The sequence below is a fragment of the Podarcis vaucheri genome (assembly GCF_965113315.1).
Source record: "Podarcis vaucheri genome assembly, chromosome: 3".
NCBI lineage: Eukaryota > Metazoa > Chordata > Lepidosauria > Squamata > Lacertidae > Podarcis > Podarcis vaucheri.
In genome coordinates, this window is record NC_138761.1 from 19,631,488 (window position 1) to 19,644,659 (window position 13,172).

General features: G+C 41.2%; 1 protein-coding gene across 3 annotated transcripts in view; it reads left to right on the forward strand.

The window, feature by feature from the left end:
• Positions 1 to 173: 173 nt before the first annotated feature.
• Positions 174 to 13,172, forward strand: part of KLHDC3 (kelch domain containing 3) — a 44,905-nt gene continuing 31,906 nt past the window's right edge. The window contains exons 1-2 of one of the 3 annotated variants that reach the window (XM_082217812.1): positions 174 to 323; positions 12,286 to 12,537. In XM_082217812.1, coding sequence (XP_082073938.1) covers positions 12,384 to 12,537 — 154 coding nt within the window. In that variant the 5' untranslated portion in view covers positions 174 to 323; positions 12,286 to 12,383. Of the gene's footprint in view, positions 324 to 1,916; positions 2,019 to 6,945; positions 6,969 to 12,283; positions 12,538 to 13,172 lie in introns of those variants that run through there. The other 2 variants (XM_082217811.1, XM_082217813.1) reach the window with 2 other exon arrangements.

The window sequence follows — 13,172 nt, forward strand, 5'->3', positions numbered from 1 at the left end:
CGTGGCCATCTTTTTGAAACCGGCGTGCTGGGGTCCAGGGTGACGGGGTACAGAAGAACACTATATCTCGCTATATCTGCGGGCCCTCCCAAGACTACATTTCCCAGACTCCCCTCGGTGGGCGTGGCGCGTCATCCTCAGCCGTTGTGCGCCGAAGCTGGGCCTGTGGGTGGGAGGTAGGGAGGGAAGGAGCGGCTGAGGCGCTGGAGGAGAAAGCTCGGGGCTTGACCGGGCCGTTAACGAGCGCCGGGAGAGCGGGTTCGCGCGACCCTTCGGGGCCGCGGGCCGGCCCCGCGTCCCTCTCCTCGCCCGTGGGGGGGCAGGTAATGCAGCTGAGGCGCCGGGGCGTGGAGGGAGCCCCTGTGGAGGAGGGCCGGGGGGCGGTTCTGCCGCGGGCGCGCGGCGTTGGCGGCGCTGACCGTTGGGGCGGCCGGGATCCGAGAGCCGGGATGCGTCTGTCAAGGTTGGGGGTGGGGCACGGGGGTTGTTACGAGGGACTCGTCGGTTATAGAGTCCCTGCAGGGAGAGAGAAAATAGAGAGAGAGACGGGGCTGAGGGGTGTGACAGGTTAAGCTCGCATTGGGAGCGCTGGGGAGCCCAGGGGCTTAAGAGGAGCTTGGTGCATTTGTTTATTCTGTCGGGGGGGTCAATGTGTCTGCCAGGGCCGACCCGAGTCGTTTTGCTGCCTGAGGCGGAGCGGCAGATTTCATACCCCGCCGCCCTCAACACATGCACGCACGCACGCGCACGCGCTTCTCCCCCCGGTGTCAAGAGTGCAAAGTCCTCAAGCCATGCCAAGTTGTTTTGGCGCATGAGGCAGAAGATCCTGCAAAAGGCCTGTCCTCCTTCCTCTGCACCCCCCCCCGCCAGTCAAAATACGACAATAGCTTTTAAACGGTTTGCCGTTTGCTGCCCCTCCCCTTCCCCAAAAAAACATTGATCTGACCAAAGATGCCGTTTAACTTGGGTAGTGCCAGTGTTCCTAAATAAATGCCTGTGGCAGTCTTAAAGCTGGGCAGCCCTCTCCTTCTCTGGACAGTGTGCAAAGTTGCATTTTGCAGTATTTTCTAGGCATGTGTTTTTTCTGCACTGGGGTGCCAATTCTTTTTTGGGGAGATGGGTGGTTCTATAGTGTTCATTAGGATGGTATATGAGAAAAATCATATAATAAATGCCTGTTATCCCTAAAGTTTTATGGAGTTTGGTTTTCTGCTTTTTCCTTTCTTCGTTGGGGCGTTCTTCTGCATTATTATTATTGTATAATGCAGCACCATCAGTGTACAGTGGTACCTCGGGTTAAGTACTCAGTTCGTTCTGGAGGTCTGTTCTTAACCTGAAACTGTTCTTAACCTGAAGCACCACTTAAGCTAATGGGGCCTCCCGCTGCTGCCGCACCACCGCCGCGTGATTTCTGTTCTCATCCTGAAGCAAAGTTCTTGACCCGAGGTACTATTTCTGGGTTAGCAGAGTCTGTAACCTGAAGCGTATGTAACATGATGTGTATGTAACCCGAGGTACCACTGTACATGGAACTGAGATGCATGGGCAAAATTGACAGTGTCCCCAATATAGAACAGTATAGAACAGATAATGGTTAAAACAAGAGAAAATGGGGCGTGGACGGATGAATGTAGTAAAATGCTGTTGCTATACAGTACTTAGTTGGAAATAAAGGGATAAACCAAAGGCTTAATCTGGAATAATTCTGGCACCCTGGGTCAGTAGTCATCTATGGACACAGTGTTTTGACTGACTGGAACCTCTATTTTACCTATTGATATGTGCTGCAAATGGGTTTTTTCTCTCTCTTTCTGCTACACTTAACACAACTCTTGGTACTTTTATATATTTAAGAAGCCCATTGTTTTCTTCTTTAGTCCCAAGAAACGCTGGAATAACTCTTAATTCTAATGTAGATTAGAACTCCCATCAACATTCTCAGAAGAATGGAGAAAATATTCCACCTGTCATGTCTAAAGCATCCAGATACATTGTACATTGAGCAGGACAAAATTCAGGTCAGCAAATCCTGGGGATGTCAACTAAAATTCAAGGGCCAGCATGTTACAGGTTTTCTTATTGTCTATATCCCTGGAAGCCACAGACTTGCTTAAACATGCATGTTCATTATTTGGTGACTGCAGCTTCAAGTATACATTGGATGTGTGAATTAACCACCACAGATACAGCCCCTCAAATAGGACTTTCATATCACATCAAAACAACAGAATTGGTGCACACAGTGGCTTGTTATAAAGTTTAGAAAAACTAAGTGGTAAACAAGCATGTGTGAATCAATTCTGTTTGTTCCCAGTTGAGGCCAGATTACTTTTCAAATCTGCCAGATAAGCAAGATCCTGTTGTCTGGGTGTGATACTTTTTCTTATAATAGCTTATCCATAATAAACTCAAATTTTAGTCCTGCACACAACTCAAAAACAATGGTTCCTGGGTCTTTTAAACCTGTTCATTCCTATGTAAACAAGCCTCATGTGCCACATATGCACATAAAACTAGTCATCTACTACTCACCTTAGCTTTTCCTAGTTGCTTCTACTCCCAGTGCGACTTAGGATGGTACATACTCATACTAACATGGATAAGTTATATCAATATGCTTATGCCCTTTTGGCTGATAGCTGAGAAGCACATAGAGTGGTACCTCTGGTTGTGAATAGGATCCGTTCTGGAGGCCCATTCATAACATGAAAAGCCCACAACCTGAAGCGCGCAGGTGCGCGGCACAATTTGGCACTTATGCACATGCGCAAGAGGCAAAATCTGGAAATAACCCTTACTTCCGGGTCACTGTGGGACGCAACCTGAAAAAACGTAACATGAAGCAAACGTAACATGAGGTATGACTGTACTCAAAATCACTTAGGCTGTGGTCCTAACCACAATTTGAAACAAGTTACTCAGTAACTTAGGAGAAAAAAGATATGAGATCAGGATTTTAGCATGTATTAGTTACACATCACATACTTTAACCACCCTGCCAAGCTCAATAATTTATTATTCGTACCCTGTCCATATGACTGAGTTGTCCCAGATGGGTGACATAATAATGCCCCAGATGGGTGGCATGCTAAAGCATCAAACATTACAAACTTCCTTATACAGGGCTGCCTTCAGATGTCTTCTAAAAGTTGTATAGTTATTTATCTCCTTGACATCTGATGGGAGGGTGTTCCACAGGGCAGGCACTCCATAGAGTGGCTAAAGGCAGAGTGGGGGAGTACTTTGATCTTTTTTATGAAAAAGAGAATGTGCAACATTGAAGTAATAGTAGTAATTAAAGATTTTAATAACTAAACCCAATTTAGCTCTTGAGTTCAGTAGCACCATTAAAACTCTTTCTGCACTGCAACTTAGAATTCACTTTAATTTCATGCTGTGTCAGTTTGCTGTATTTAGTTTGTTTCTATTTAGCGTAGATGTTGATTAAAGCACATTAGTATCTGGTTGTTCATACTTTGCAGCGCTACAGTGAATTTATGTGATGGGTTTTTGATGGAAGGAAAAAAACCCACCTTTTGACATTAACCACCAGAGTGCTTTAAGGAATCACATTTGAGTGCTGTAATTATAGGCAAATGAAAATAATGTATCCTTAATGACAAGCCAGACCCACATACTTTTGGAAAAGTTAGAAGTGTTCACATTTTCTTTTTTCCAAGTTAAAATTACCATACAAAGGATCCGTGATTTCACATTTAGAGCTTTGTTCAGAGCTTCTGTATTCTGTAGAAGTTGCAGCTGCTTCAGTCCAAATATGTAATAATGCTACTTTGATTGTAACTGAAACATTGACAATATTAGTGCTGTTTTTATTGAAGTGGGCATGCAGCTAGGTTTCAAATATTTTGTCTTTATATTTTGACTGCAGAACCATTCTGCTTCACTAAGAACAGCATCACTAATTTGGGTCTGTCATCATTTTGTCTATAGCTTGATTTTAAAATGGTTAGTTCTGGGTATTTAGGTTGACTTCACTTTTTGAGCTGTTGTCTTATCTCAGAAGGTGCAGCTGTGTGCCTTGTTTAAGCTAGAAGGCAAAGTGTTGGGTTGCTTGCCCTTTCCAAGACCGTGCAAATTAAGTAGCTTTACAAGCTGCATATTCCCTCATTTAGGTTGTTTGGTAAGCCCTTATTTATTTATCCTGAAGTTGTTATTGCTGTCAGAATGGATTCTAAGATGTCTTTCTCACTATTTTTCAAGCACTCTATAAAGTCACACGTTCCTATATCACATGTTTGTTTTGATATGTCAGCTGTTGAGCATTCAGCCAAACAAGACTATCTATTATCTGCATTAAAAGATTTTGGGGATTCAGTATTGTACACTTGTTATGTGATAAATGCACACCTTTATTCTGCCCCTTGTCAACATGGTAGGCTGTCGCCCCTGCCAATGAGAATTTGTCACTTCTACATATAACATAAATCAATGAACACACAGAGTTTCACACAGTACCTTAATAAAGTACAGTCATACCTCGAGTTGCGAACGCTGTGGGTTGCGCGTTTTCAGGTTATGGACCGTGCCGCACCCTGAAGTACCGGAACAGGTTACTTCCAGGTTTCAGTGCTCATGCATGCTCAGAAGCGCTAAATCACACTTTGCACATGTGCAGAAGTACAAATTGCATTGCATGTGCGCAGATGCGGCACTGCGGGTTGCGAACGTGCCTCCCGCATGGATCACGTTTGCAACCCAAGGTTCCACTGTATTTCTGATAATGTGCAGAGCGTTACATACTTTCCCTTGTGCTTATTATGATTCTACTTGGCAGGTTTACTGATTACATTCAGTCAGTTAGCTTTCTTGCCCATAAAGAGACCTTGTACATACCGTAAATAGCATGTTAGACTCTTGGCAGGATTGAAGCATATTGTAAGAGTATTGATTTGTTAAATAATTTCTATGCTGTTCTGTCGTTTTTCATGTGTGCATATGCAGGAGTTAGCTGCAATAAAATGGAAGAAGAAATTTTTGGAAAGATGCAGACAAGGAACTGAATTTGTAAAACAAGCCCCTTAAGGAAATTGTTGTAGTTCTCTTTTGCATAAAGTTGGGTGAGAGCTACTTCTGAAATGTGTACAGTATAGGCAAATTGTGTGGACTGAAACTTAGAGTTGTATTTAGCTTAACACTAAGGAGAACATTCTCCTCCTTTCCCTGCACACTCCTTAAGTCTTCCAGAGCAAATCTGGGGAAATCACAAATACCACCTACTAGCAGTGCCTGTTTTTTATCAGGATTCACCCTCAGTTAACTGGCAATCATCCAACCCATTATCACCTCAAGGCATATTTTTCTAAGCTAGTTAGCTAGATAAAAATAAATTCATTACATTGTGATATAAAGGTTTTTAAGTCTCTGTGATAGTTAATGTGTTTGGGTTTCTTCCAGGATAACTAGAACAGAATTTCCATAGATAATTTTTCATGGAAACTCTCTTTAGAGCAGGAGTGTAGAACCTCTGGCCTTCCAGATGTTGCTAGATTCCACCTCCCACAATCTCTTACCATTGCCCATGGTGGCTGGGGCTAATTGTTGGAAGTCCAACAACAGCTGGAGGGCCACAGTCCACACACCCTCCCTGCATTAGAAAAGTCCAAAATACTCAGGCTTTGTTTCTTTGTCCACAACCTTCTATGCCTGGAGTCTGAACCTTTCCTGTGGCTCCCCCTTACTCAGGTTATTGCTTGAAGTCTATGCAACCCTATAACCTGGATGATTTTTTCTATGTTGCAAGACCTTGGTGGTAGCGATGGGGTGGGAGCAAGTTGAAAAGGTAAAGGGTGCATTGAGATTGAACAGGTGCTTCTGTCATTGGCAAACAAGAGCTGCCCTTCTGTTTGAATTTAGCAGTTTCTTCTCTCTGCTGTTCAGATGACTAATGGTGTTTATGGAATTTCTGGCTTGCTTCATGACTTCTGTTTATAGCAAGTTTCTCCTGGAGACGTGCATCTAACGCACATAAGATTCCCGGGATCTTTCCTTGAGGAATCGAATGACTGTCAAATTGGGTCTCTTGGGGTTTGGGGGATGGAATCTTGACATTGTGGTCTTCTGATTAGTAATTTAATAGGAGGGATCTATAAATCAGCATAATGTCATGGAGCGGGAGGTTAATCTCTGTAGTCTATGGATAACGCATCTTTTGTGTGTCTAAATGAGCTCTGTCACATCTCAGCTGAAGTATCTAATACAGTAATTTACAATATAATACAAAAAAATTAAAATCCAGCTGTTGACATCAGAAGCCAATTAAAACTCACACCAGTAGTAAAAATAATAGCTAAGACTGCAAGGAACAGCAAAACCAAAATGATCTCCAAAGATCTGGAAGTATTGTTGCCTTCACCTGATGTCCAAATTTTGTACGTGCCAATAAAGTGGCACTGGAAGGAGAGCATTCCACACTTAGGGCACTACCAATGAAAACCCCTATCTCTAGTAGTCACCTACCTCACTTTTAAAGTTGACACACAGATTCTGTCACAGGTCTTAATGAGTGAGCAGGTCTGTGTAGTAGACAGCCTTTCAGATAACTTGATGCCAAGCTGAATAGGTCATTATAGGTCAAAATCACTACAATACGTTGAATTGTACCTGGAAACAAACTGGAAGCCGGTGAAGATATTTTTAAGCTGATGAGTTCTTCTGAATGGCCAATATTAGTCAGTAATCTGGCTGTTATATTCTGAAACAATTGAAATTTCAAAAAAAATAATAATCAAGGACAACAACATGTATAACATACTGTATTGCAGCAATCAAGTCTGGATGTTAATCTGGAAATTTTTGAAATTCTATAGTGTTTGCTTATCTCTGATGTCAGAATGGCCATACAGCATAACGGAAGGAGGCCAAGGAAAAGAGAGAGAGAGAGAAAATCCAAGGTTCCAAGGCACCTGCGGGTGCTCAGCTGAAGAGGAGGATGAGCACTTGACTGGCAGGTGCTGCTTGAGATGGGAAGCTAGATTAAATTCATGAGGTGGAAAGAGGTTGGGACTGGGTAGACTTGGTGTGGGTGGTGTGTAAATGTAGCTTGCTGTAGAGGTTGGTTCCTTTTATTTTAGGGTGGACTGTATCTTATTAAGTCAGCTTACATAAGTGATCAGATGTATGACCTTTTCTATGTCAGTCTTTTCACAGCTGGTATTCCTACTAATGGGTATGGACAGTATCCCTTTCTTGTGGCATGTCACTTCAGTCTTGCTGAAAAGGAGGTACTGAATCAGAAAGGATTAAAACACCTGCAGTGTGTTGTCAAACATAAGGAAATCTGTTGCTCCTTGGCCAATAGCAAAGAGAAAATGAGGTTGAGGGGCTTACAAGGGTAGCAGGTTCAGTAGTTACAGCTGAGGCTACATGACAGTAGCTCAGCTGTCGTCCCGACCCCTATATGATATGCGTAAAGGTTTTGCTAGAAATAACTTGGGTTTTGCTCTGGCAGTTCAGTAGTTTAACAGTGCAATATCCTTTCTGCAGTTGTTACCCCCTCACTTTCACTGCAATTTCCATTTCCATTAAAAATAGGAAATGGCTCACTACTTGAGACATGGAATGAGCTTGACTAGTACATTCAGCCTTGGGAAAATCTGTTTTCAGCAAGCCCTTCTTAGGCTTGTGGTTGCTCCACATTTTTCTGGCATGCCATACCTTACCCTGTTATTATGCTATTGATAGGAAACTTCTATTGTGTTTTACTTTGAGAAACTAACCATGAAGTGGCTTCACATCTGTGGACACATTCTACTACTTTGTATGTCTCATTTGTCTTCTGGGTGCTATTCCATGGTGGTTCTTCTTGTCCCTTATGTACTATTCTGTCTCCCAAAAGTGAATAAGGGCAAACTAGATTCTAGAAGTTTGCTTTTGCAGCAATTAATTTGACTGTGTACAGTCCATATTGCCCTTGTTTAAACTTTAAGATGCTGGATCACTCATTGAGAGACTGACTGCTCTGAGATTTTTGCTGTACATGGACAAAATTATTGTTCTTTCACATTTGAGAACATGTGGCGGCATACCAGTGACTTTCAGAAGGCATCCTCAATCTGAAAACAGTGACATGAGAATGATCCCTGGGTTTCCGACTGTTTCTCAAGTTGTGTGTCCTGGAGATCTTAGAAATTCGCAAGTTTCTTGTCTTATTTTAGCAGCAGCATGAGTAACTCAGTCTCCCTAGCAATTAGGCAAGTGTCAGCATTGCTGCTCCTCATTATGAAAGGCCACTAACCATGCCTGTGTTGACACTGGCTTTCATTTCCTGCTGTCTTGGAATGAATAGCCAATGGAGTGCATAAATGTCAGGAGTGAGAAAAGTTGCTGGATTGTTATTCTGCTGGATGTAACAGTGAGTTGGGATGTGCCTGAAATAGAACAGTCTATATGGCCGGCCTCAAGCTGACTGGATCTATTTTTAAGTGCTACTAAACCACGTAGCTGGAAACACAGCTTTTCAGGTTACATATTCTCAAGGACTGAGACAACAGCATGGTAGGGACACGTCCTTTGCGTGCACTTGAGAAATAGTGGGTGCAAGATTGCTTTGGTGTTTGGGGGAAGAGAGTGTGTGAAGATGAATTAAGATTTTGTTTGCTTCTTGCTCGGCTCATTTGTTCTGGAACATAAAAGAGATCTTGACCCATATATTTCTTAAAATTTAAAACTGCTTTACTTATAGAGCTAACTTTTGTCTGTTTCTTTTAGGACTGGTGTTTCTGCTCTTTTCGGAGCTATACCTTAGTACATAATCTTCCTCTGTTTACTTGCCTCAGTTGCCCTCTCCCTTTCTCAGTTGTCTCCCTCTTAGTAGATTTTTCATTGTAAGCTCTTTGGGACAAGGATTTGTCTTCTTATACTTTCTAGTATACCATATGTATGAGTTTGGGGCAGGGTTTGGTGGTGGTGTGTTCCTTTCCTGGTTGTAGATTTCTGACGCATCCATTCACTGGTCAAGACTGCTTTTAAAATATTGAAAACATGTGTACAGTGCTACCTTTATCATTTTATCATTATTTTTTTTTTGCCGAAGGCACAAAAGAAATAATTTATATTAACACTATTTGTATCATTCTTAGTACAGTACAAACTGATATATTACATTTGGCCACAATTGTTTATTGTTTCTATAGTCAACAAAACTATCTGACTGCTATCATATTTTTGTCTTTTCATGTAAATCTGAGATAATGGGTTAGTTTGGCCATAGCAGCAAATTCCTGAAGTTTCTCCACACTTTCTTTACTGGATAGTGTGTTAACTGATCCCATGTCTTACCAAAAATATTATTGGTGTGGCTAACATGAAAGAAACAAATTTGTTAAATTCTGATGCCCCAAGCTTTCTGCATAATTCAATTTTTTTAAAAAAACTGGATGGAGAGGAATTTTATCATCTAAGATCTTTTTAATACAATTTTAAATTTTATTCTAGCAGGGTTTTTTTGACAAATCACATTTTCCACCACATATGGGGGTGGGAATCACCTCTCTTGTTTTTAGCATTTCTAACATATGATAGGATAATTTTTGTTAATATTTGTACCTGGGCTAAAGTGATATGCCACATACTCATCTTAAAAGAGTTTTCCCTTGAATATAAGCAGGTTTTTAACCAATGTAAAATATTGAATAAAATGAATACTAGGTTCGAGGTTGTGCCATCACTTGCATTCGGTTCCTTTGTCTTCTGGCTGAGATTCAAGATGCTGACTTCAGTTTAATCTAAATGGATAGGTTCCTACTTACCCTGGAGCAGGAGTGGGGAACCTATGACCCTCCAGATCTTGCTGGACTATTGGGAGGAATTCAGTGTCGTGCTAAGGTGATTGTTTTATAAGGGAAGCATTTGGGATTGACAGACAGAACAGTCCTCCCTCTCCTCTCCCCAGGCACTGTTCCAAGAGTTCTCCCTACCTCCTTGAGCCAATTTTGGGGGGCATGTTGGGCGGAAGTCCTGCTGCACAAGAAGAAGTTCTTTTGCAGGCCTTCTATTGATGGGATTCATTAGCTGAATCCTACCCATTATTATTTTCATTTATTACCTGTCATATACCCTAAGGTCCCTGGGCAGATTACAACAAGCACTAAGCCACTTCTGGCGAAACCAGAGCAGCACACGGAAATGCTGTTTACCTTCCCGCCGGAGCGGTACCTATTTACCTACTTGCACTTTGACGTGCTTTTGAACGGCTAGGTTGGCAGGAGCAGGGACCAAGCAACAGGAGCTCACCCCATCGCGGGGATTCAAACCACCAACCTTCCGTTCGGCAAGCCCAAGCCTCAGTGGTTTAGACCACAGCGCCATCCGTGTCCCATATAATATATATAACATAAAATCATAGAATCACATGTTGGATCTCTGCCTCTTTCTTAACCATGTTACCGTCTTTCATCATGCATTTTATACTAGAATTTTCACCTCTTTTCTTTTAAGAATTTATATATTTTAGTACACCAGACAAAGGGAAAGTTTTCAAGTGTTAACATCTGGTCTGTGTGTTTGGGGTGGAATACTACTCTAATCTAAACTATATTTGGCTGACGCTAATTGATTTCAATTTTTTTGGAAAATTGAATTCAGTTGCTTTATTGGCCTTCATTGCAAGCCCTCTGCTTAAAGAAAACATTTCGTTTTCCTATGGATATTTCCAGTTGACTGGACTGGTGCTGAGTTTGTTGCCACAGACAGGAGATGAATAGTTAAACAAGTAGAGAATATTCTGTTCCTTGGTTTTAAAACTCCTACATAGTTCAAACACCTGATGAGAAAAGCTGTCTCTAAGTACTCTAAGATTCCAACTTCACGAAGTCTTTTGACAAGGTTTCAAGAACTCCCACTACAGTCATCACACAGCAGAAGACAGGTCTTGATTTTCCTTCTATTTTGGACACATAGCTGGAGAGACGTGTGTGGGTTTAAATCTCTAACCACTGATTTTCTCCAAGGGATTGACTTTTGAAAATGCTTCTTTAATAAGCAGCCTGCTTTTTTCTTGCTTGTGTGTGATGAAAAGCCAGACACAAAGCTCTAAATAATTAAAGAGGATCTTTACCCTTCAAGTAAAACTATATATATATATTGCCTGGACTCCTATTACATAAGAGCCTTGCTGGATCGGATCAAAGGCACATCTAGTCTACCATTCTTTTCTCACAGTGACCAACCCAATACTTCTGGGAAGTCCTCAAGCAAGACGTGTATGCAACAGCAGTCTCCCCATTTGTGCTTACTGGTATTCAACGGCATACCGCCTCCAATACTGGAAGTAGCACACAACCATCATAACTTGTAGCTTTTGTTAACTATATCCTCCATGAATTTTTCTAACCCCATTTTAAAGCCGTCCAAGTGCTGGCCATCACTACATCTTGTGGTAGCCTATTTCATAGTTTAACTATGTGCTGTGTGAAACTGCACTTCCTTTTGTCTGTTTTGAATCTTTCAATTTCATTGGATGATGCCAGGTTCTAGAACTCTCTTTGGTTAGGAATTAAATAAGTGGGGTACAGCAGGGTTCTGTCCTGGGCCCAGTGCTTTTCAACATCTTTATAAATTACTTGTATGAAGAAATAGAGGGGATGTTCATCAAACCTGTAACTGTTACCAAATTGGGAGAAGATAGAAGATAGAATCAGGATTCAATATTACTTTTACAGATTGGAGAACTGGGCCAAAACTAGCAAAATTTCAATATGGACAAATGTAAGGTTCTATATTTGGGAATAATCAGATGCACAAATATAAGATGGGGCATTGTAGTGACTTGACTGGGAACTGCCCCACATAGAGAAAAAAGACTTGAATTGTAAATTCATTTGTTGCGATTAATTTGCCATGAACATTCTCTTTGTCTTCTGTTAGAACAAATAATTGCTGTACAACCTGATGGGAACATCTTTTCTCTTTACCATTACTGTTGTTGAGTATGCATTGAGAAATGATGACTACAGGGAAATGCTTATTCTTGCTGCCCTCCTGAACTGCTGAGACATAGTTAACACTCCTGTTTTGCCATTATTTGGATGATTACATATTTCACCTTTTCTGATTCAATAAATAACTATTCCCTATCTTAGATATGTAGCAGGCTAACAAGAAAAAACTAATTGCTTTCTCCCACCCAAGAGGAACAATGTAAAGCAATATTCAAAGAGGCAGTTAAAACCGTAAAAGCTGTTGCACAGAGGAAGACTCATATTCATTTTACAGTGGTCATAATCAGTTGCATTTTGAAGATTTGTAAATTTGTTGTCTTTTTCAGAGCTCTGTGGCTACATACCAACATGGTTGGTAGCCCTGTTGGCATGAAACTCTGATGCCCCAACCCCCTTCTTGGAGGGACTGAGCACTTGCAAAAGGGAATGTTACGGTGGACAGTGCATTTAGAAGGTGGGCCCCGGAGAGTAAACCACGCTGCTGTGGCTGTTGGACACAAAGTCTACTCTTTTGGCGGTTACTGTTCTGGGGAAGACTATGAGACACTGCGACAGATCGACGTTCATGTATTCAATGCAGGTAAAATGAGTGTGGCTGCAAAGGACCTGAACAAGTAGCACTTTCATATGATTGAATGGTTATGTTTTTAGAATGTTGTGAAAGCATGTTTTCCAGATTTTGAGATCTTTAAATCCAAGGTCCACATGCTGTTGCAAACAAACCCAGCTGCCTTACTTATTCGGTAGTGGTAGTTAGCTGTTAAACATAGATGAGGTCACTGAGAATTTAAAAAGTAAAAAGCGGGAATTGTCCATAAGGAGCATTCCACACAACATGAACATTATATTTATTTGTTGTTTATCATTTATATATCAATATTCATTATAAAAAAATAACAGAGCCATGAACAAGAGGTTAAAACTTAGAATTACAATACATTAAAGTATAAGATTGCAATAATAATATACAGCAGTAAACAAATCAATGCATATATTTTTATATTTAAAAAAATACATGTATGCATCTTGCTGAAATTTCACCTCTTTGGGAGCTACTTGCTGTCTAGGAAAAGTATTGTGTATGAAGTGACCTTTAGTATATCATCAGAATGAGTTTGGGGAACAAATGTTGGAGCAAAGCTTCATTGTAGGAAGTGCTGAGGGAGGAAAAACTCCCTGATTTATGATTTCCCTTTCCAAGATACTTTGATAACC